At 39.4% G+C, this 24,415-nt stretch overlaps 2 protein-coding genes and 1 long non-coding RNA gene across 5 annotated transcripts in view; 1 reads left to right on the top strand and 2 right to left on the bottom strand.

Moving 5' to 3' along the window:
- Positions 1-116: 116 nt before the first annotated feature.
- Positions 117-6,440, top strand: LOC112488063 (uncharacterized). Its single transcript, XR_003051771.1, has 2 exons — positions 117-2,547; positions 5,779-6,440. It is a non-coding gene; the product is annotated as an uncharacterized LOC112488063 (long non-coding RNA).
- mrpl39 (mitochondrial ribosomal protein L39) lies at positions 5,452-12,232 on the bottom strand. 2 transcript variants are annotated; one of them, XM_008325466.3, is made up of 10 exons: positions 12,034-12,232; positions 11,239-11,448; positions 10,998-11,137; positions 10,777-10,876; positions 10,385-10,452; positions 9,959-10,071; positions 9,779-9,844; positions 7,691-7,844; positions 7,495-7,542; positions 5,452-5,724 (listed from the first exon to the last, which is right to left on the bottom strand). In XM_008325466.3, the coding sequence occupies exons 1-10, from the start codon at positions 12,068-12,070 to the stop codon at positions 5,650-5,652; spliced, it is 1,011 nt and encodes a 336-aa protein (XP_008323688.1). In that variant the 5' UTR covers positions 12,071-12,232; the 3' UTR covers positions 5,452-5,649. The 2 variants fall into 2 exon arrangements, with proteins under 2 accessions (XP_008323688.1, XP_024918228.1); XM_025062460.1 differs by lacking the exon at positions 9,779-9,844 and adding an exon at positions 8,723-8,788.
- Positions 12,233-13,160: 928 nt separating this feature from the next.
- The window catches only part of LOC103389868 (ras-related protein Rap-2a-like), a 15,541-nt gene continuing 4,286 nt past the window's right edge, over positions 13,161-24,415 (bottom strand). For both annotated transcript variants that reach the window (XM_025062461.1, XM_008325468.3), the window contains one exon: positions 13,161-15,646. In XM_025062461.1, coding sequence (XP_024918229.1) covers positions 15,409-15,646 — 238 coding nt within the window. In that variant the 3' untranslated portion in view covers positions 13,161-15,408. The remainder of the gene's footprint in view (positions 15,647-24,415) is intronic.

Genomic DNA, 24,415 nt, shown 5'->3' with positions numbered 1-24,415 from the left:
GACACCAGTCAGACCCAGGGGTGTGTCTGGGTCCACTCCAGAATGTTAGTGAGGGTGAACCTGGGTCTTCATCTGGAGACAAGTGTCCAGGAATGTTTTTCAAAAATATATACAGTATATAGAACGCTGGAATTTAAGCATAGCACAAAGTGACATTAGTTGTTTGTTTTTTTTACACATATACCAAATGGTTTAAAATAAAGAACGATTACGATATGATCTAAAAAGCTGTCGATATTTGTTCAGGTTTCATAAAGTTTTCTGTTTGATGGTCTCCTATAGATCATGTTCTTCCGTGCACTCCGCAGTTTTTCTACTGAATTGTTCCCAGGGATTCCAGAACATTCATTTACATCACTTTCATTCTTTTAGATATAGTGGAGAACATTCACACCAGGTTGTTTTGGTTTAATAAAGACCAAAGAGAAAACAAACCTTGTTCTGTTTCTGACTACCTCAGGGTTTCTTTTAAAATCTTCACTTTTTTATGAACATTCGATTTATGGTGCACTTTAACCTTCCTCCTCTGTATGGGGGTCCCATGATTCTCCAATATTATCAAAACATGAAAAACATATTTGCGGCCAAAATATTTTCTTTGCCTTGTCCAACAGTCCAAAGGTCTTCCTGCCTTAATAAAAAAAACTTAGTTCAGGAGAAGGCTTACATTTTGTCCTTGACATTTTGTGCACTAAAGGAATCCATATTACTTCTAAGTTAAAGCTGCAGAACATAGAACAGCCTTAGAAAATACATGGGTTTAATTTTCTTACACAGTATTCTACCTTGGCCTGTTTAGTTGAACATGGGCTAATATACTCACAGGAATTGAAGAACACATATGAAGATTTTCCATATCCATCTGCTGCTCATTAGTGGGAGAGTATTAAATTGTTCTGTCCGTCGGTCGCATTGATGAACAAGTTCAATTTGCAGTGAACACATAACAGTTTTCTGACCAATTCATTGATTTAAAAATGGAAAGAGGCCAAGGTGTTAGCAGCTATATAAATTTGATCTTAGTCTTGCAATAGTAAAGACTGGCTCTCTAAATTACACAATACGCTGGTGTGGCGCTAAGCTAATGCTAAGCAATGCATGCTAGCATACCACTAGCATGCCCGTGAGAGGCTATATACGTACTAGGGTACTTTTAAAGGAGCGCTAACATGCTAGATGTTAACAAGCCAATATTATGCTACTTGCTAATGGCTGCCAATGCATGTGTCTGAACAGTCAAGATTAGGGGAAAGAATACAGTGATTTATATAATGAGGCATAGAAAGAATGTGTGATTTCTTGAAATAAAATCATTTATACTTTTTTGAATATATTTTTGAATATATCTGCAGGTAACGCAAGATAGGGAGAGTGTCTGAAACTGAGACTAAAAGAATGATCCTCTGACAAGAAGTGGTTGATATAAGAGTCAGAAGAAGTGCTTAATGCTGAAATCAATGAGTTTAGAAATGTTGTGATTAACATTATGATTTGTGTAATATAATTGTGTAATAAATAAAAAGAAGTGCTGTGGTACACAGTCAATCTTAAGAATAAAAAGGAGAAGTGTGTGAACTGTTGGAAATATACAGGAAGGATGTTCAGGACATGACTCACATAGTGGTCAGGTCATGATGCACATGATGGACACAAGTGTCCAGGAAAGGCCTAAAAAGTAAAGAATGTTTTTGTTGTTGTACTGTATAAATACAAGGTGCAAGAGCTAAAAAGTTCAGTTTGTGCTTCATCTCTCCCCCTCACACCAGGACCCTGTCATGCCTCAGGAAAGGAGGATTGTGGACTTGAAAGAACTCACGAGAGGAGCAGAAAAGTTTTTATCGACTAAGCCGGAGTGAAGAAGGATTATTTCTCCGAGTTTGTTTCGCAACAAGAAAGAATTGGATTATTTCTCTGCTTCCTCTCGCCACAACTGCCATCAGACCACAAGAGTGCTTCGCCCAGGGGGAAGCAGCCCCGTACTGGGCGGCTTAGGGCGTCGGCTCTTCCGGAGCAGTGAGGACTGAACGTACCGAGGGCCTAAGGTTGTGTCCTCTCCCACCAGTGGGCAACAGGTTCAGAATATAATTTTATTTTTGACACAACGCCACAGCACATTTATATTATATTTTGATCTGTGAAGATTCACCACTGGTTTAAGTCTATTCTCTGAAAAACCCAGTTACATGCCCCTGACACCGTTGAGGTGTTTAAAACCCTTTTCCGGCAATCAACAAGTGCCAGGATCATGAGAGGTGAGCTGTCATGAATGAGTGTGGTCGCATGGAGCACCCCGAGCACCAGGCTGTTCCTCGGTAGTGCACGTGCGGCGGCAGCGGGGCGGACACCCAGACGGATGACAGTCAGGAGCTGGACGAGTCACCTCGACCATAGGCCTAGGCAGAAACGCAGGTGACCGGAGGACGGTCTCGAGTGAGGGACCTGGGGAGTGAAGTGGCACAGCCAGCACCCACTCCGGCCCCACGGGTTCTTACCCCTTACACGGAGGGCCTATCAAGCTACGGGTGGGCCGTAGCCTGAGATCTAACCGTGAGTACTCAGCACCACCTACAGGGCTGGGTGCTACAAGCTCAGTGCTGATCACAGAACAAAACAACGTGTTTTCTCCCAAAGACACACAAACCTTTTATGAAGGTGAAACAAAGTGATAAACTTTAATGAAATAAATAGTTCATCTCCTGGTAAAACATATCAATTCTGCTTAGCTTTGCTGGGAGTCATGTTTTGAGTGAGAGCCTGTGTTGGTGCCTCAAGCTGGTTCTGAAAGAAAGCTGTTTCCTCTAGTGACGTAGTCAGCACTACAAACGTGTCAGAGCCTCATAAAGTCGCACCTCCATTCCCCTGAAGTATCTCTTTGACATGTAAGGATGAAGCACTGGAGTAAATAAAATGTGAGGTTGTGGCCAGTGAACTAAACACATCTGCCCTTGCTCTGACCTGAAGTCAGTTCTTTCCCTCTTTTTTTCCAGCAGAGAAGTTCAACCCTGGTTAGTAACAGGTCATGAGTGGGTAGAAAAACAAACACACACGCCACCTACTGAGTCATTTACCACAGCCCTGCTGATCAATGACTCCACCATCAATTACTATTGACTAATTAAGTGCTGAGCTTCACACTGGATTTCATTAACCACTGTGCAGTTAAATAGATAATACTTATATTCACAGTACTGCATTGTCACAGAGTGTGGTGTTTTTTTTATATTGAGTGAGTTTTGAGCAGAGAGATGAGAAGCAGCAGCAGCAGCAAAGGGGGGAGGAATTTATGGCGTTATTACAAACATCTCACTTGGCTCTAGTGATGAGCGGCTGTAAGGAGGCATGTGTGTGTGTGTGTGTCAGGGTGTGTCTCATTCACTGTATGTGAGTGTGTCGGGTGTGGGGGTTTGAGTTGGTGCAGCAGCTGCACTCACAAACTTCTCTGAGGGCTTTGCTGTCAATTAGTCAGAATATTCTTTACAAAAGTCACGAGATACTGAAGATCAAGTAGAGCCGTTTTATTTCTGCTCGTCTTTGTCGTACAAAGACACTCAGAGGAGAAAAGACCAACCTGATACAGAGGGATCTGTAAGATAAACACTGTGGAGGAGGAAGAGGAGGAGGGGCGGTGAAGGAGGAGGAGGTAAATCTGTGGGGAGCAGCTCAATTGTCTTTATGTCACCGGTGGTGGTGACTAAACATCGGCAGGTGTGTCAGCACCTGTACACTCACACAAATGTGTAGCCACTTTTTAAATATAGATCTCTTAAGGGTTGATTGTATTAACTAATGTTCAGGCCTGAAAACAAGTCTTGACTGTATTAAAAAACAAACAAACTAACAAAGCAGATCTTTTATCATCTGCTCTCAGACTTCATCTAAGTCCAGGCCTTCAATCAGACATTTTCTCTTCTTCCCTGCGTTTTATTTTTCTGACATTGCTGTTAAAGCATGAGTCTTTGGAAATATCTTGGTTTCTGAACCAATTATGGTTAAATAATTTACTACATTGCTGTCGGCACATGACCACAGGAAGAGCCAGAAATTTAAAAAGATTTGTGTCACTGAAAATCTCCAGAACAACTCAGTTATGACTAGTTGTTGGATCTAAACCAGCTCACCAAAAGTAAATATCATAGAAACAGAAAAAACAAGGTTCACAGCAAAGAATCTGAAGAACTCACCTCACCTCAGGTTTCAACTGGAAGTTTTCTTAGGCCTGACAGGAAATGTACTTAATAGAAGTGTTGCTGCCAAAAGAAAAGGTAAACAAAAAAAGGCTAATGATTAACTTATGTGATTATCTTACAGGGAATGATGAATTCCAGGTTAAAAAATATGGTTGGATTTGTTATCATATCTACCTGAGTACCTTCAGTACCACCCAGGAAAGGCTCCATCATGGTTTTGGGCTTCATTTCCAGCAGGGATACCTAGCCATGCAGCATCACCCAGAGGCATCTGGGACAAAATTAACGACAATATGCAAATGCCATAAAATCACAAAGGGATCAAACAGTGGCCTCCACAGAAATCAGATTTTTCTTTTCTACTAAATGTTCTGTACACAGACACAACCATCGCCTGCAGTAACACCTGTTCATAAAGGTTAGAAACTGCACTTTCTTCATTGTCCAGGGGAAAAACTTCATCCAACAGCAACGTTTCGTCCACGAACCTGGATGAAGGACTTGAGGAGGACATGTGGAATTTATAAACCTTTATATAATTTTATGATTGTGAGTCAACCAAAAAATGAAGCCTGGCCGACTCTGATATGACTCACCCTGACTCTGAGATAAAAGTTTTATTTAGAAAAACACACATTTGTGACATAGTGCAGGAAGAAAAGCTGTGAAGTTAGAAATACAGTAACCGTGTTGATAGTTTATCTTTGATCGATGACAAATTTCAAGGAGAATCAAAAATCCAAACAGCCTCAACTCTTAGTTCACAGATGTTCTTTATGGAGCTCTAAAGCAGTAGGTTGTTGTAAGTTGTTCCAAACATCTGTGGACAGACAACCAATCATCTTCTGTGGATGTGCATGGTTAAAAAAACTCAGTATTGACACAACATTTTATTTCATGTCAATCCATGACTTTTTCCAGCTCTGATTATTTAAGACCGCGTGTAAAGTTAATGGTTTGGAAACACATGGAGCTCTGGGAGAAAGTGAAGCTTGAGGCCCGAGGCCGACTCCCACTTTCTCACACTTGCCCCTGAACACACTTGGAGGATTTGGAGCCACCTGTTTGACCAGCGATAGACACAACAGCTGCTCGGCCGTACTGCACTGTACTGTGCTGTGCTGCTCGACCTTCAGCCAACACACGCGCCTTTTTCTTGTTTTGCAGCAAACTGCTGACACGCACAAACACACAGACACACACAGACTCACATTTCCACTTATCCTGCTCCCTCCTACACACCAAACATCAGCTGGACACAAGCTCGTCCTCAAGGGACAGTTAAAATCTGTCCTTTTAATACACAATGCAACACAGAGTTTGGGTCGACCTTGAAGGCAATTCTTGTGGTGATTTACTTCCTTTAAACATTTATTGAACAAATAATAAATCCAGACACTTCTCTAAGTGCGTAATTGTGTGTGTGTGTGTGTGTGTGAAAGTGGAGGTTAACCCCAGGTCATCACGGGCCGCTCGGAGGTGGAGAAGAGTCAGAAGCAGGAGACTCTGTTGCTCCTTCATTCCTGGGCTCCTGCACCTGTGCAGAGAAAACCACATGTGAATGATTGAGTTACATTTCCTCTCATCACAGGCATCTGCTCGGCTTCAAATGGAATAAAAATCATCTCTAAAGAGAAGACACAACTTCTACTGCAGAGAGATGTGGAGGCACAATGTGTCCTGCTGGGATAATGCGTCTGTCTGCAGTGTGGGCGGTCAGGTTGGAGCGCCAGCTGGAGGTAAACGGGGGAACATGCTTCCCTGCCGCGTGCAGCCGCCTCAAACACACCCAGCCTACGCTTCAGTGCTTTAAAAAACCTGGTTCTGGTCGAGTTCTGCACAGAGGCACAACGTTCCTGTGGAGCTGCTTCAGGGAGATGTTCTTCAAAATGTCACCTCATATATCTTTACTTTTCCACATGACATTAGAAAAAGAAATTCAACAGTTTTAACAATTTATACTACAGTTCAAATTTGTTGATAATTTAAGAGTTATTTCAAATTATTATTTATGTCAAGTTACAAAGATTACAATAAATTAAATGCTACTTTTGTTCTACACACTTCACCACCATGCCTAAAAAGTTATTACTTACTAACTTTATTCATTTCTTTTACCATGAACTTATTTAACTTTATTTATAATAGTGCTTTCATTAAAACATTTTAATTTAAAATTGACCTTATTCCTCAATTGCTACTACTAAAAATGGTTAACACTTCTTGACTCTTAATGACATGAAAAGTAAATAAACCAAAATTAAAAAAAAAAAAATCTTTTTTAAAAGACAAAAATACACCGCTGCCATTGGTTAAGTGACATATTGTGTCTTCTATGGTGAACCAGACCATAGGACCACACCTGGTCTTCTATCCTTACAAGAGTGTGTTTGCCAGCGCATACTGAAAGTGATCGTGGACAAGTGTCCTCCAGACATCTTCCACATCAGCTCCACTTTACTGATTATTGGCACTGATGTGCTCTAAGCTGGTGGGACAAAAAGGACAAGACGGCCATGCACGTCACATCGGTGTTCCTGAGTGAGGTGAAACCACAGCGTACGTGTCCTCACAGGACATAAAAGTTCAGTCCAGCTGCGGCTGCAGCAGCACTGCATCCTACAGCTAGAGAGACTTCACTCCAGGAAACTTCTAACGTGGCGTCAACTCTGAAGCTTTAATGAAGCCAGACTTTCATTCCTAAAATAACTGTATCTGAAAATAAAATGTAGGCCACAGAGAAGCGTTTGTCATCATTTGCCAAATCACTGATTTCTTCACTTTTTTCCACATGAAGAAATCAGAGCAGCAGAGAGAGATGTAAGAAATCCTCAGGCAAAATAAGTTCCAGCTGCACTACTCTATTTGAAATGAACTTACAGATTAATTTTGAAGAGTTAAGTCACATTGGCTTGCAGTCAGATAGAGAAGATCTCACTCTGAGTGTTGGGCTGATGAGAAACTTCAATGGGTTTTGATGACACAGCTTTGATCTCCAGTCACTGACTGTCCTTTTGAAGTGAGGCTCAGGAAAAGGTTTCTCCGTGAGGAGGATAAAAACTCACGTTCACCTCAACTTTATGCTACATCTTTCACTGCCTCTGTTTTTCCCTGCCAAAATAATAAACACACAGCAATAAAAATAGCTACATTAAATCTTCCACCTCTGACAGCTGCGTAAAAATCTGAAGTGACGGCAGAGTAGATGATCTGGCGTGTGAGAGAGAGATCTGTTCCCATGAGTTTCAGCTGTGAAGTCACTGCTGATTCACCAGAGAAAATATTAGTTTTTATTTTATGTTCTTACCAGTTTCTCTGCTCGCTGCCTGAGTTTCCTCCAGACTGTGTGATGAGCCTGAGAGGAGAAGGACAGAACTGAGTACGTTTCTTGATGGTAATATCAAAATTAATTTTATTATGAAATCTGTAGGAAAACAGCCACAAATTCTTAATTTAATTAACTTTAAATTAAATTAACAACATAATTCCCCAAATTACTTTACCATGAGCTGCGCAGGCAACGACAGGCCCTGTGCCCGGCGGTGGAACCCCCAGGGCCCCTGACCCAAGCTGTGAAGAGCCGTCACCTCATACTGTGAACACAGCCCTGTCCTGGCCACTAGAGGGCCCCCACTCAACAGTACATGGTCCCCACACCTGTACAGACATTTTCATTAAAAAAAAGGCAGAATAAAACCGTCATGAATGTGGGCTGTAAATAACTTTTTTTCTATTAATATAAAACTTATATATAATATATATTAATTAACTAATAATATAATTAACTGCACATCTTTCACAGCTTGACTAATTCAGGATTTACATGCAACATAGAAAAGCAAAAATAGAGAAGCAACAAAACTGTAAGATTTAAGTGAGAAGTTTCTCTGAATTTTTAATTAGAGAAAGCAGATGTCCAGCTAAGATCTGGCTCAAGACCTGGCAGCTTCTTGTGGATGAAGCTAATTTAAATCTTGTGCAGTCCAAAAAAACTGGATCAGGAAAAAAAAGGTGTTTGTGGAAGGTCAGAAGCCAAGATACTTGAGGGAACAGCACGAAAAGCCAAGACACGATGATGCAGCAGTAAGATCACTGACTGATGAAGTGTTAAAAATTTGAATTTTTTAATCAGAGTCTGGAGCCAAATATTTATAGAAGTATCTAATAAAGTGAACAGAGAATTATCACAGATAAATCCTGGGAGAAGAAAAACACGCTGGAAATTTATTTAAAAGAAAAATCAGGCTTAATTTAGACATCAGTGTGACAAAATTATTTCATGTTAAACATAAATAAAAAACGTGCATGAGAGACACATTTTGTAATTAATATACATTCCCTCATTTTCTGCCATTATTTCACACTGGCTTACTGCAATCTTATCTTAAACACTCAGTATTCTCATCTCAGCTTAGATTACAACACACATCATTACGTTGTATTTATTTCACACCTGAGAAGTAACACTATATTTGTGGAAAGAAATGTTGCAAAGGTGATAATGTGACCATGACCTCATGGTGTTCTCATCTCACCTGTAGAGCATGACTGTGCCTTTGGAATTCTCTGCTGCAAACCTTTCCACTTCTTTCTGTTTAAACCTGTGACAAAGAGACAAAAGCTTCAGCATAAACTGAGGTTTTAGGTAAATAAGGTCAAGTTGTTGTTTAGACTGAATACAAACAGAGGCTGATGAAGCTCAAGACTATGTTTACCTGCTGTGAGAGAAAACATCCAGGGCCACAGAGGGCGCCACCTCCAATGTGGTCTGTAAATAACTATTTTTCTATTAATATAAAACTTATATATAATATATATTAATTAACTAATAATATAATTAACTGCACATCTTTCACAGCTTGACTAATTCAGGATTTACATGCAACATAGAAAAGCAAAAATAGAGAAGCAACAAAACTGTAAGATTTAAGTGAGAAGTTTCTCTGAATTTTTAATTAGAGAAAGCAGATGTCCAGCTAAGATCTGGCTCAAGACCTGGCAGCTTCTTGTGGATGAAGCTAATTTAAATCTTGTGCAGTCCAAAAAAACTGGATCAGGAAAAAAAAGGTGTTTGTGGAAGGTCAGAAGCCAAGATACTTGAGGGAACAGCACGAAAAGCCAAGACACGATGATGCAGCAGTAAGATCACTGACTGATGAAGTGTTAAAAATTTGAATTTTTTAATCAGAGTCTGGAGCCAAATATTTATAGAAGTATCTAATAAAGTGAACAGAGAATTATCACAGATAAATCCTGGGAGAAGAAAAACACGCTGGAAATTTATTTAAAAGAAAAATCAGGCTTAATTTAGACATCAGTGTGACAAAATTATTTCATGTTAAACATAAATAAAAAACGTGCATGAGAGACACATTTTGTAATTAATATACATTCCCTCATTTTCTGCCATTATTTCACACTGGCTTACTGCAATCTTATCTTAAACACTCAGTATTCTCATCTCAGCTTAGATTACAACACACATCATTACGTTGTATTTATTTCACACCTGAGAAGTAACACTATATTTGTGGAAAGAAATGTTGCAAAGGTGATAATGTGACCATGACCTCATGGTGTTCTCATCTCACCTGTAGAGCATGACTGTGCCTTTGGAATTCTCTGCTGCAAACCTTTCCACTTCTTTCTGTTTAAACCTGTGACAAAGAGACAAAAGCTTCAGCATAAACTGAGGTTTTAGGTAAATAAGGTCAAGTTGTTGTTTAGACTGAATACAAACAGAGGCTGATGAAGCTCAAGACTATGTTTACCTGCTGTGAGAGAAAACATCCAGGGCCACAGAGGGCGCCACCTCCAATGGTTCCCAGGGGAGATCCTGCTGGACCAGCTGCAGAGCACCACGGGTCAGAGATCGTAATGTCTCCTAGCGGAAAAAAAAAAAAAAACTTTTTTTTTTTTTTTTACAAATAAAACATCTACACTAATGTCAGATGAAGTTAAGATAAACATACAAACAAAGATCATTTTACCCCTAAATACTGACTGTCTAAACACAAGGTAGAGATATGGGGAAGCTCAGATATCTTAGCTGCAGGAGAATTTATTTTTAGTGTAAGCTGCAATCACATTGTCTGATAAAAAAAGGTAAATTTGTTCAAGTAATAGATGGAAACAACAGAAAGGGAGTGAGGGAGGGAGAAGGAGAGAGAGAGCAAAAGAGAGAGAGAGACACTCACATCAGTAGGAGTCCATGAATCCAGCTGTGGATCGAGTGCCACGTCGCAGCAGAAAGCTCCTGCAGTTACTGTGGTGAAACAAGTAAACAAAAAGAAAAACTGATCCATCAATGTAATTAAAATAATTTTATTCATTAATGGAACAACATTGATTTAGGTCAATTTTCTAAAACCAGACACATTTTTTTACTCAGTCACAACAACTTAGAGATGACAACCTGCTGTTCTGCTTCAGTCCACTAGGTGGTGGTTAAGGGTATTGTACCGAACTAAGACATTGTCTCTAAGGAAGATGCTAAAAGAGTGGGATCAAACTGAACAAAATCGAATGCTGTGTCACAGCCTATGGTCTGTAACCTAGGTGTCCAGGTTCAACAAAGACTGTTCTGTACCTGGAACCTCAGGTGTACTGAGCAGCTCCACAGTGTAGGTGTCCTTGAATGCAGTCTCCAACACCTGACCCAGTAAAGCAGCACACGAACGCCAGTAAGCCTGGAAGAACCAAACAGATGTCACTTGCTCACAGAGACAAATATTCAAGTATTTTTTTTAACTGACAATCTAGAGAATTTAATAATGTTTTATAACAAACAACAACTTTTTGTCAGTGTACCTGGTTGACCTGTGTTGGGTCATTATCTTTGAATGTGAGCAGAGTGAGTGAACACGACTGTGTGAGCGGCTGGTGGAGAGGCCAGAGTTCACCGTCTACCAGAGCCAGGACTGAATTATTTACATGATACTCGGTCAAATCTGATGGAAATAGAAACATTTACGACATCATTACAGTCATACAAGTTAGGTTAAGGCATTTGGTTTCAACAGAGCTAAGGTACTGTATGTCAGGTTCTTACGTCGTGCACAGCTCAGCGGTGTGGACATCCCTTTGTTCATGATGAGTAGTGTTCCATGCAGCCCCGGGCCATTCATGGACACCTCGATCTTCTCGATGCGTGGGTACAGACCTCTCTGTCGCGCCTGTTCTCTGGAGAAAACATCGTTACGGTGGCTACGAACCTCAGCGGCTGCTGGACGCACAGCTGCTGCTGCTGTGGATGAGAATCCTTCAGAAAATGAGAGAAACCACAAAGAACTCAGGATGGAAGAAATTATACAAAAAACTAAATATAATTAAGACTTCTGTAAAATACACAAATGTAAGTACATTCTGCTTTGATACTTTTTATAATTTAAAGGTGAATAAGACAGACACATTTTTGACTGAGGTAATTAATGATTCCGACAGTTAAATCAGTTACAGGGTAAATAAAGGAGAACGAGGGAATTTTATTAAAATATTATGAAAATGGAGACCACAAACCTAGGTAATGACTCCAATATCTTACCTTTGTTATTTATTGCTATTACTAGTTGTTCTTATTTTTACCTTACTTACACGTATATGTCAGACAAACCTTACATTTACTACACAATTGTCATTTAAATAAATATCATTTACGTCGCAGTACTTAAGACGTTCTTTTGTTGGATACAGCAGTGTTTCCTGACAGAGATTCAACATTGTTTGCACATAAATATAAAATATCAAAAATAATATATAAAAAACATAGAAAAGAAGAAGAAAAGCTACGGGCTCGTTATCGATGCTACTGTCAAACAGGCTAATGCTATTCGTATGTGCTACTTACTGCGATAAAGAAAACGACACACGGTCCTCGTCGTCATTGTGGAACAACTATTTTCACAAATACATGAAAAATAATAACAAAAAGTTAAAAAGGGGGCAAAAAGAGCAAAGACAATTTCACAAACTCCTGTGATTGAAGGGCACCATGCACGAGCTTTGTGTAACTTGTATTTGGGTCCGACGTAAACGTGGGTTAGAAGTGTTCCGCCTTCCCTTCTTTATGACATGCTGTATTAAATTTTGACAGCAGATGTCGGTATTGTTTTTATAAATAGACGCCAGAAACCTTAATTTCATGAAACAAGTCAGATTAAAACCATAGTTTCGTGTCGTTTCAAATATTTTAAAGAGTATTTTAACATTCTAATGTTATTTAGATATATTAATTCAGATAATGCTTAGTAATAGTTATATAGTGATAAGAATCCCAAAATCGATTTTTGATATTGGTTACTTCTGATTTTCAGACTGATTCCATATTTGAATATTTTAAATGCTTTCTTTTTGCACTCAATTGCCATCAATTGTATGGCAACAATATGTTTTTCAGTTTTTATGTTATTGTGCACGTGCCCACATTTGAACAAATATCTATATAATACTTGAAATTCCAGTTCATCAGTTTGTGATTTAGTTTCCACTGGGCGAAAGTTTAGAAAATCTGCACATAATATTTACTAGGATTTGCTGAAATAATCGCTGACAGTAAAAGCTTTAAACATTTATTGATCCTCCCCATTATTCATTTCCTAATTACCTGCTTTGCGTATAATAAGTGTTGAAGGATTGACTTTATTTTTTATTATTTCAGCCACTTGGCTTCTAAGAGTCTTTGATTGGTAATGGACTCTACTGTAATGGTGCTCCGAAATATGACAAATCATGTTGAATTCTCTGACCAAGATACAACAAGTAGTGTAAGGCTGCAGTAAAGTAGCACCAGGATTCAGAGCCAAAGGGACAAGAGACAGAATTAAAACAATTTTTCAACAACCACTTGGAGCCAAATTACAAAAAAGGTTAATAAGGGCTTAAATGTAATGGCCAGGGGAGGCAATGATATTGTCCAAAGCTGTAAATAAGAGAAAATGTAAAGAGGAACTTCAGTAATGAATACACAGCAGAACGTTGTGCATAAAGGTTTAATTTTTTTTTTGTTGAAAATAAGTGTTTTTCATGTGGAGTTGTTACATTTCAGCTGTGAATTAAGATTAATGAGCTACACACCGACACCTCAGAAGGTAACAAGGCATTTGTAAAAGACAGTCGTTTGTCACCAAATTACTTGTCAATTGATACACAAACAACTCTTCCAGAAAAGTTGGTACGTTTCCTGAAATGCGATAAAAACTCAAATGTGTGGTTTAGCGTCTGATGTTACCATGTGCTCCGCAGGAAGAAAAATAAGGATGTTTTCACTGATCACTAAGTTCTTTTTGTTAAACATCCAAACAATTTAGAAAGTTAACTCTAAACGCTGAACAAAACAACAACAGGAAACATTATTTAAAAAATGACAAAAATTCACATATCCTGCGTGACCGACTGGCCTGCCTGCAGTCCAGATAGGTCCCTGTGGAAAATGTTTGGCCCATTAAGAAGAGGAGAACCAGACGATGAGCACCACTGACTGTTGAACAGCTCACAGCTTTTAAGGTGCAAGAATTGGCAGGTTAAAGAGTAGAGAATATGTTCCAGTTGCTACTGTTCCTCTTTTCTGGAGTGTGAGTTTTAACAGTATTACATTTGATTAGTTTATGTTGGACAAATAAAATGTGTCCATTAAAATTACATGTCAAATTAAAATGTCCTTCTAATTGATGAATTTGTTAATTTTTCAAATATTTTCCCCCAATTTTTATTCATAAATGTAAATGTCTTTAAATAGACAATAACATACGATGTTATCTCTAAAATGGCAGTAGCACAGCAAACAAAGTCACCTCACCACTGCTAAATAAACAAACCACAATAATATATGAACCTGTGTATTACTTGCGAGTCCAAAGTACCAAGGATTGTAAATACATTGCCTTGGATCTTTTCAAACCAAATCCTTGCTCCATTTCTCCATCAGTTTGTGGACATTACAGCTGAATTAACGTCAAAGTCAAACGACCTAATTACCGACTTTAGATTTTACTGCAATTTCAAGAAAGTGTACCAACGTTTTTGAAAATAGGGTTTGTACCAATACAGTCTCTTTGGGTGACACTGGTTGACTTCATGCGCACGTCATCCACAGTAAGTCAACAGGTGAAATATTTTCATGATTTTTTTTTTCGCCCAAAAAAAGGTGCTTTTATCCTAATAGTTTGGACATTTGTTCACGTGATCAGTCATTCATCCTTTGCTAGTGATGCCGACGTCCATGTTGAATCCTTCAGATAATACGTGATTGTTCAGTTTTTAGTGAGTCCTAAAAGTGCAAAAAAAAAAAAAAACCCTAAACACTCAGGATGGAGAAAAGTGCTGCACACTTTGTCACCACTGCTGAGATCTATGGCTGGTTTCCCAAAAGCATTTTAGGATATGATCGGCTTCATCCATGGCTTTTAAGATGGTTTTGGCACCGTGCTGCCTTTGGGGAAACTCCAGCAGGATGATGATGGATGTTGGACCAATACTCTCTGCTTCACATTCTTCTTTAATTTACCCAAACTTTTTATTCTCATTAGCTGAAAAAGACAAGATGTGATTTCTTTGTAGTTCTAATACATTATAGTCACCGATTGTGCCACGTATGCCTCGTCCGAGAATCCGCCTGAGGTACACAGGCTTGCAGTCACTTAAAACATACTTGCAACAAAAAACAAAAACATATTTTAGCCACTTAACAAAAGGCTCAAAATGGCAGAAACTCCTTCACAAAAGTCCATAGAGAAAACATGCAATTTTAGCCTGTAGAGAAACAGTAGCTGATTTTACTTTTATGTGACGTGGTCGGTTTGTGTCACTTTGCTCAAATCAAAGAATTGATTTTTAATTCAATAAAAAGAAATCTGAAATGACTGTAGGTTGAAGCAGTGGATCAACAGTTCTGTGAACTATGAGATAAAATGACATATATTTCTATGGACTTTGGTGCAGAAAGCAGTGGAGGATTTTATTAGGCATGTGGCCAAATGACAATAATGCTTTTAGTGATAATAAGCATCAATTTCTCAGACTTGACACAAACAGTTCATCACTCACTACATGTCAGTACTTCATACTGCAAACAATGGACTTTCTCTGTTAATGTAAGGCCTGGACTGGCTTGAAACTCTGCAGCCTCCATCTTCAATCAGTCTAACGTTAAATCATTTGCATGAGTTACTCCTCTGCTCTCTCCCCTCCTGTCATCCATCACCTCCTCCATCAGATGGAGGGACTGCTACTGTACACTGCAGGCTGGGCAGCAGGCCTCTCTCCGGTCAGGCAGAGGGCAGAAGTCCATCTGCCTGACGATCTCGGCGAACAGCTCGTCCACCATGGTCTTGCTTTTGGCTGACGTCTCCATGAAAGGGCAGCCCCAGTCCTCGGCCAATGCCTGGCCCTCGCTGGGTGACACCTCCCTCTCCTCCTCCAGATCCACCTTGTTACCCACCAGTACTACAGGAACCTGCTGATACCTGGGAAAGACAGAGAAAATCATAGCACAAGGGTAAACTTCAACCTTGTTGTTTTGGTGAACAGAAAGAAGCTGACATCTGTACAAGAGTTTGATACCAGTGATGGAAAACAGTGACGGTCATGGGTCATGACAGGGATTTTCCTTTAAGGAAAATTCCATCCCTGCTTCTGAAGAAAACAAGCACTACAAATATGAAACAACGAGCCAAATGTTAGCTGAAATATAAAAGTTACTGAACACTGTATACATATAAAAAGTCCATAAATAACTGTTTGTTTTTAAATATGTAGCTAAAAAATAGACTTTAGACGATGACTAGCCAGTGGTTGCAGTTGTTAAAATTGAGTTGCATATCACACTAAAATAGATTAAAAAATAAGTTTAACATCGGGGTTAATCTGTTAGCAAAAGGCAAAAAGATAATTGTTAAAACAATATAGATAAGTAAACCAGTTATACTGACTAATTATAACGTAAGTTCATATAGAGGTACAACTAAAGAGAAAAAAATAAGAGGATTAGTTTAAAAATTAACACATTGATTTACATTTGGTAGATGCTTTTATCCAAAGCATCTTTCAAGGTGAGAATTAACAATCAAGCATGAGATTCCTCTGGGAATCAAACCAAGGACTCTCTGCACTCTGCTGTCGAGTCAGGCGTGCTAAGCACAACACTATGGAACACACTTTGACAAACGCAGCTTTTAGATATATCTGCTAATCTACAGTATGATTATACTGTGACCTTCTTTTTACCCCTCATACCAGCAGGTGGCGCTGCTCCTTGTAGAATGAAAGCAGTACTGTATGTAGAGCTAATGGGTTCCTCATGTCTCGTTAAAATCATTAGCTCTCCACTCTGCTTCATTTCCATCATGTGGTGAACATGTCGGTCTAAACGGATCAGAAACCCTTCCGTGCCATTTTCTTCCCCGTGAGCCATCGATACAAGTGAAACCAGGCAGAGGGAGAGTAATGGAGCAGGTTAGTGAATAATTGAATAAAGCTAATGTGCTGAGATCACATGAGAGAAGACGGGGAGGATGACCTGGGAAAACAGCTGGGCTACAGACAACAATATTTGTTTTAAATGTATTGATCCAGTCCAGTACTTCTGAACCTAAAACCTGTATTTGTTAATTGTAAATATTTTAATTCAGAAGAGAAATCATTAAGCTTAAAAAAAAGGACATCATATGATATGAATTTTTATAATCATATCCCACTTAAGCTAAAAGTTAGCACAGAGATATGTTAATCAGGTGAAAATACTATTTACTTTGAAATGGTTGCAATTTAAAGAATACAAAAAAAGAATCAAATCAAACCAAAATATTACATAAACATTTAGCACAGTGGCTAAAGAACAATGCCAGATGGCTGAGAAAGCTGGATTATGAAGAAATCAGAGAAGAATTTCTAAACTGGCTGTTTAAAGAATAGCTCAACCTGTAGCCAAGACTTGTAAAAAACATGTATTTAATAGTTGTTCCATAAATGAAGCAGGTTTATATAATTTCACCAGAGAAAAAGAAGTTAAACAAGAAAACTCCACTAACACTCCTTCTTAGATAAATGTGAAAATTTTCTGCTGAGGTACAAGAATACTAAAAATTATTACACATTTATTGGTATTTTTTATATTTTCAACACAGACTAATGTTCGTTTTAATGTTGGACTCCTTCTCATATTCTAATCCACTCTAATTGCATTCTGAGTTTGACAAATGAATGCTGCTTTTTTCCAGCAGTAGGTTGTGTTGGCACTGACGGAGGAAGCAGATGTTACTCTTGCTTTTTTTTCTCTCACAGCTAAAAACGCTGATTTTCTCTATGGAGTTTGGTGTGACCGTTTGTGCCAGCCTTTAGTTACGTGGCCGGAACCTGTTCCTTTTTTGCTCTCTGCTGTGTTCGTATCTCTTACAGAGTCATATATGAGACTCTTTCATACTTTATCTGATTTAATAAGAGAAGCAAAGGTGTGTTTATTCTCAGCAAACAGCAGCAGGCCGCTCTCCACCATCAGTCATTCATGAGTGCTTACCGTGGCTGGTTTATTGATCTGCTGCTTCTACTGAGAAAAAGCCTCTTATCTGCAAATTGGTAAGCAGCTACCACAGTGCTCAACATGGGGAAAACTAAGAACAGAAGAAAAGGATCTGGAAAGACAATGATCTGGGGTATCCTAAAAGGCAAAGTATGTGGGAATTTGTCTCCTATTGTCAGAATATACCTGTACTAATTGAATACATCTTCACCTTAAAGTATCACAATAATTTTGTATTAACATAACTGTAAGGTCCATGGGCTCCTGCCCCTCCCTCCTGCAGGATGGTTAAGTTATGTAAGGAAAAATGGCCTAAAAGGTTAAAAGATTATTAAACGATCAGAGATGTCCGATAATATCGGCCAACCGATATTATCAGCCTGATATTTGCATCATTATATAATATCTGTAAGAATCGTTATTGGTTTTACCAATAACGAAAACCTGAGAATGCAATGCCTGGGTTTTTCGTCAAATAAACTGGAATAGCTTGTGGACTTCTTGAGACGTTTGGCGCAGTTTTAAGGGGAAAACAGCTGCGTATATCGGTATTGTTCGATATCAAAATCGGAAATTAGGCATATCGGATATTAGCAAAAAGTTAATATCGGACATATCTATGAAGATTTTCAGTCATCCAGGTCACGGTCAAGATTAAAGAGTTTCACGTCCAGTTGCCCAATGGAACCCTTCAATCGTAATATTGGGCATCCCCATACATGATAAAAAAAATGATGAAAAAGAGGGACTAAAGCTGTTTGCTAAAATGATGAAGTCTCTAAATCCATATGTGGCCCTATGATGGACTAGCCAACTGTCCAGGACGTGCCCCGCCCTTGCCCATAGATAGCTGGGATTGACTGCAGTTCCCTCCTTGACCCTGAAAAGGAATAAGTGGTAGATGACGGACGGATGGATGGATGTTGGGAGTGACCTGTCTATAAAGACACAAACCTCAGTGCCAGTTTTCTGGACAACACTTCATACAAACTCAGCAGGACCATCGTTATCGTCTGCAGCTCCCGTGTTTGAAAACCTGGAGTTTTCTGGAAGGTGTGAAGTGTGTGAAACTCGGAGAACCTGACACAAATACAATCTGACAGCCCTGCTGGAGAGAAACTATATATAACTACAGAGACACAGGGGGCCAGGGCCGGTGTGTCAGGGTGAGGTGGGAGTAAACGTGGAGGTTGTTTGTTGCAGCATCTCTGCTGTTTTTGTCCTTTTCCATCCTCACTGACCAGGACAGGCAGGAGCTGAAACTGGTCCACGCGGAGGAGCTGTTATGACCAATCTTTAAATAATACCCCAGTCAAGTCAGGGTCAGGGGTCAAAACCGTTCGTGAAAAATCTTACCTCAAATAAGTATGCTATGTTCTTTCCTTTACACCAAGCATTGTTAAGAAAATCTTCGACCTGATCTTACATGGATCCATATACTAAGTTGAATGTAAGCAAAATCAAAACTTCAAATACAGAAGTCGTACAAATTCATATATGAATGATGGGTTTTGGAGGAGAGCAGAGAATCAGCACCTCCTGGGAACCACAGGCTAAAATTAACACTTCTCTCTGTGGACTTTGGTGCAGTGTGAGGGAGGTTCATAAAGTGACACAAAGGCCAAAAAGGCTGAGCAACAGTGAGATGAAGCAAAAGAAAAAGCATTTTTAAGACACTGTGGACTCGTAAAAAAAACCACATGTTTATCTTGAGAACCTCCGGTGACCAAACATGAAGCTAAAAAAAGAGTAAACACCAATCATGAGCCAGTGAAGTGGCCAGAAACATGAGTGCAGTGATTGTGGATGCCGCTTCATGTTTGTCAGATGCGTAAACAGGGAAATGACTTAGTGTTTCCTCTTGTTCTTTGCCTATAAATGGTATAAATATTCTGTATATGGACAAACACTATCATAAAAATGTCCCCGTTTCCTGTGTCGTCTGTCACGTTTCTGAACATGCTCCGTGAATTTAAAGCAGCCTAAAAGACAAGATAAACTCTTCTAACTTGTAGCTGATCCAGGACCAGCACTTGGCAGATGAGCACCATTGGACCGATCGAGTGCTTGGCTGAAATCACTGGGCAGACATTAGCAGCTTGTATGGATAAACATGCTAATTTGTTTTTGTTTTGGGAAACGCAGTGAGAGAAGCAGCGTTGGATTTATGCTAACAGGAAACAGCAGGTGGTCGGCAGTGCATTCAGCTGTGGAAGAGATTAAACATTAAAAGTTGTATTTTATGAAATACTGCTTGGCAAACTAGCATGGACCTGAGAGGATGGAGACTTTGAAAATATATGGGTTTTTTTTCACAATTTAGTTATTTACAGTAAATTACTACAGTACTACCATCTATCTGAAGCATGAAATACATACATGGACTGGAACCACAAACCACAAATCTTTAGCAATAAATGTTTAACCCTTATTGGTAATGTGTAATGACTATTGTAAAAACAATAATTAATTACTGTTACCTTCTTTCAGATAGGCTGCATTATTGTGGTACTAATCCATGAATTTGTTTGTCGGACATGACAGTGACGTCGCAGTGACGTCAGTGGTAACGGCCGCATGTGTCGATCGACAAGAAAGAACATGGAGGTCAGGAGAGAGCAGGACTATGGAGCCCTAAATGCAGAGAAATACCAACATTATTTTGAGTTCTACGCTGTAACAAATGACAAAAACAATTGCTTTACAGAGTACTTTGGTTGGTTGATATTTTTTGAAATGTAAAGTAAGTAAACTAATTATTAAAGTAACTAATTACTTTGAAAACAAGTAATCAGTAAAGTAACTGGATTACTTTCTTGGAGGAGTAACCAATAACTAATTTCTATTTCCGAGTAACTTGACCAACACTGCTTCCTGCATCTTTTCTTTCTTTCTTTTCTTTCTTTTTTATTTCTGGGGCTGGTTCCAACTAAAAGTGTTGAGTCACAACCCATTATTGTTGTGTATAAAGGGACTCTTTGATGGATGTTCCTTTAATATCACTTCTAGATACACAAACATGTAATATCCATTCATTTCTATTCATTTCAGACGAGGGTCTACCATGGACAGTTCTCCAGTCCATTGCAGGGCCACATAACAAAAAAGCAGCAATAATTAAAAAAATACGTTAAAGCCATTTTTGTCACTCTGCTGGGGATGAAGGGCAAACACCATCAACACTCCCACATACAGAGAGAACCAGCATTTTACAAGTCACATAAATAAAAGGCTTCTGCATTTCCCCCTGGTCCTGGGGGTACAGTGCTCTTAATAAGGCTTCCTGCTGTGTCCAAACACCGCACTGACATCACTCACCTATTTTTCATGAGCCCTGATGCCCCCATAAACACAAACAAAATAACAAAAGAGCAGTCAGAAAGACCCTGCAGCCCTGTGTATCTGCTGCTCATTAGCAGCTGGAGCTGCACAGCCGTACGACGCACAGGCGTTCGAAAACCTCGGCGTTACATCGTCAACAACGGCTGCGTTAAGTTAACCCTGGGCAGATGCTGCTGCTGGAGAACGACGCTTACTCAAAATCATGTTTCGCATCATAGGATAACAAGAAGAAAAAAGGAAAAAAAAAAAAAAAAGACGAAAACAAACCACAAACATTCTTGTAGAAAGACAAAGCACACGGGCCTGCACAGCAGATGGAGAACATCTTCAGAAGGTTGTCGTGTTTTATTCCCCAGGCTTCATTTCCTTCTAATGGTGCAGCTCGGCTTTTCAGTTGTTTCACTTTCCACGCTGCACGTACACTACAAACGCGGTGCGATAAGTTAGTTTTATTACTTTAGTGAAGGATTATATCAAAGACATCATGGATGGGAAAGAGAATGTTACTGATGGCGCAGCTGAGTCTCAGTGAAGAGCAAACGATCGGAAAACATGGCTGCCAAAGGGGAAACTGGAAAATCAAGAGACATAAGTGTAGAAAAAAATATTTTCCTCTCCACAAAATGTTGCTAAATTTCAATGTGCCTTTGCTGAACTTGAAGCTACTTTTCAAAACAAATTAGAGCTTTACATTGATAAAAACAATAAATGCAGCTTAGTAAAAAATAGCCAGTCTAATGACGTCTATACTAATTCAACCCCAAAATTAGCCTTAGCCAATTGTAACAGGAAATACAACCTTTAAAACATTAGCTTTAGCCATTTATGCTAACATTTAAACAACTGCCCTAATTACAGTAGGTTAATATTTCATTATTACAATTTGTTGATTACATTATGTCTATGCAAATAAATCTAACAAATACATAATTTAATTACTATTATCAAAGTCAGACACAACCTAGCTGATCAAGCTAATTACTGTCTCTTTTAACTTAAACAATAGCGATAGCATTTTTAACACACAAAAAAAACCCCTACAGTTTGTGTTGCAATTTTATTTCACAGTCACAGGTAGCGATCCACTACTTGTATCATTTCATTATTTTATCTGATTTATTTCAAGGACACAAATTCAACAAGTGATGCACAGGAAACCAGCAGCTCCTGAGTCACTGAGAGATGAAAATGCATGTGTCCCTAATGGGATTTGGAGAGGGAAAGCCTGAAATTCACCATCTTATATTTCAAGGTTGAAATGTTTGTTTAACTGGGAGAAAAGTTGCAAACATATTTTTGAGGCACTGCCCACTGTAGACCCTGTGGTAACGCTGACCACGAATGTGAGACAACCACAGTTTATTGCATTAATCAGCTTACACCTTGGTCTGAACTCTTAAACATTTACTGCCTCTGGAATGAAAATGTCTCATGATTTTCGAACAGAGCCAACGACTGTACATGCACACACACGCATGCACACACACGCACACAAGCAACTGCTGAGAGTGAAAAGCAGATGTGGGACATCAGAAACCAGATCTATGAGGACAAAGTTCCTGTCAAACATTCCCAACTGATGTTGTCACACTTTAAATGCTCCCCGCAGGATTTTGAATTTTCAAGTGATAATCATCTCAACATGGAAATCCTGGATCACATCAAAGCAGTGAATTATACTTTTGTTCCTAAGGAATCACATGTGGTCACTTGTGGAGTTAAAGACACTCAGCTCTACAAACACCAATAATTAGCACTTAACTTCTCCTAGCCTGTATTTCTAACCTGTCTTTCTCCCTTTACTTCCAATGGCAAACCCTAAAGCCCTCAGGGTCAGGAGGTCAGTTTTGCCACCACCAAAGTGCCCCTGGGAAATGCAGTTTTTCCCCCACCCTGTTTTCCACTCCACGGTGCGTGATGGTCACCTCCTGCTATTAGACACAGCATCAGTGCAGCGTGAAAACTCGGCTCTTCCTCTCTGACCAAGCTACAGAGGGAAAATCAGCAGTTCCAGCTCACAGGGCCCAAGGAGTTTATATACCGCCTTGCGTGTACAATTTTATGAATAAAAGAAATCTGAACAACATTCTTAACACTGTTCACACAACACAAGTTCAGTTTCCAGTCATTAAAAGCTGTCCATCATCCAGAAACAGTCTCTGGTGTATAATAAAGAAATTGCACAACTCAGCAAACTGAAGTTGCATTGTTGACCTCCTTTAGTCAGACTGAACCGAGCCCTGGAGACTTTACACTCTTACCAAACAAACTGTCTGGACAGTCCAATGATAGTACACCATACATAAAGGTCTCCATTTAGAGGTTTGTTTATAAAGAATGTGGACAGATAGCCAAGCCTAAAAGCAGACTGGTAGTAATGTATGGAAATTAATGCTAGGGATGTCCGATAAATTTGACCGACCAATACTATCAGCCCGATATTAGCATATTAATGTAATATCTCTAAGAATCGTTATCGCTTTTGCCTCCGATAATGAAAATCTGATAACACAATGCTTGGATTTCGCCAAATGATGTGTGCCCTTCCTGCCCTAACTTCCTTAACCACCAGGCCACCACTGCCACGCTATATTGGTATCGGTGGATATCGGAATCAGAAATTAAGTGTTTGGACAATATATCTAGATATATCATTATATTGTTTTATATATAGTAAATATAACTGTCCATCAGTTATCAACTGCTTATTCCATTGAACAGTCAAGGTGGACACTGGAACCAATCCCAGCTGTCAACAGGTGAGGGCAGTGTACACGCTGGACAGTTTACCAGTCCATTGTATGGGACGCCATCAAAACAAACATGCATCCCTAAAGAATCTTAACAGATACAGATATCCTACAGCATCTGAGCAGTTCGACAATCTGTCTTTACCAAGGCTAGTCCAAGCTAACCCTGTTAGCATCCTCTGTCCTGCTCCTGGAAAAACAAGGAAATACTGAGAGAAGGTAAAAACCACCTCGTCTTTGTGACCATCTTGTAAAAACTGAAGGGATCTCTTTTACTGGGTCTACAACCGTTGTAGGAACACACACGGTTGCACTACTGCAGGAAGCGGGTGTCAGGCTGTGCCAGGAAATAGTCACGTCATTCCTTATAAAATTGAGAATGTACGATACATTTGAACATTTTCTTTAACAAATGAAATCTTAGGAAATAAAAAGGTAAAGTTTACTAGCCCTTAGTGCTGGAGCTCACTGTTTCCCATTGTTTCCAGTCTTCATGGTGAGCTAATCTACCTGGCTTCATATCAGTGAAGTCCTAGTGTTGAAGAGAATCTCCTGTCTCAGCAAGAGGCCATGGCTTCAAGCCACATGCATTTCACACAGAGCACAATAATATAAAGGATCCAGCC

This window comes from Cynoglossus semilaevis, chromosome 14 (assembly GCF_000523025.1).
Source record: "Cynoglossus semilaevis isolate Cse_v1.0 chromosome 14, Cse_v1.0, whole genome shotgun sequence".
In the NCBI taxonomy this organism is placed as follows: domain Eukaryota; kingdom Metazoa; phylum Chordata; class Actinopteri; order Pleuronectiformes; family Cynoglossidae; genus Cynoglossus; species Cynoglossus semilaevis.
The sequence above is the reverse complement of the archived record's forward strand: the minus strand, read 5'-3'. Positions and strand labels throughout refer to the sequence as shown.

Bases quoted from the DNA above. Each gene is read 5' to 3' on its own strand.
- mrpl39 (XM_008325466.3), bottom strand. From the start codon at position 12,070: ATGACGACGAGGACCGTGTGTCGTTTTCTTTATCGCA. The intron at 11,138-11,238 runs GTAAGAACCTGA...TATTTCCATCAG, and splicing joins ACCGCTGAGCTGTGCACGAC to ATTTGACCGAGTATCATGTA. The intron at 5,725-7,494 runs GTAAGAACATAA...TTCTCTGCACAG, and splicing joins GGCAGCGAGCAGAGAAACTG to GTGCAGGAGCCCAGGAATGA.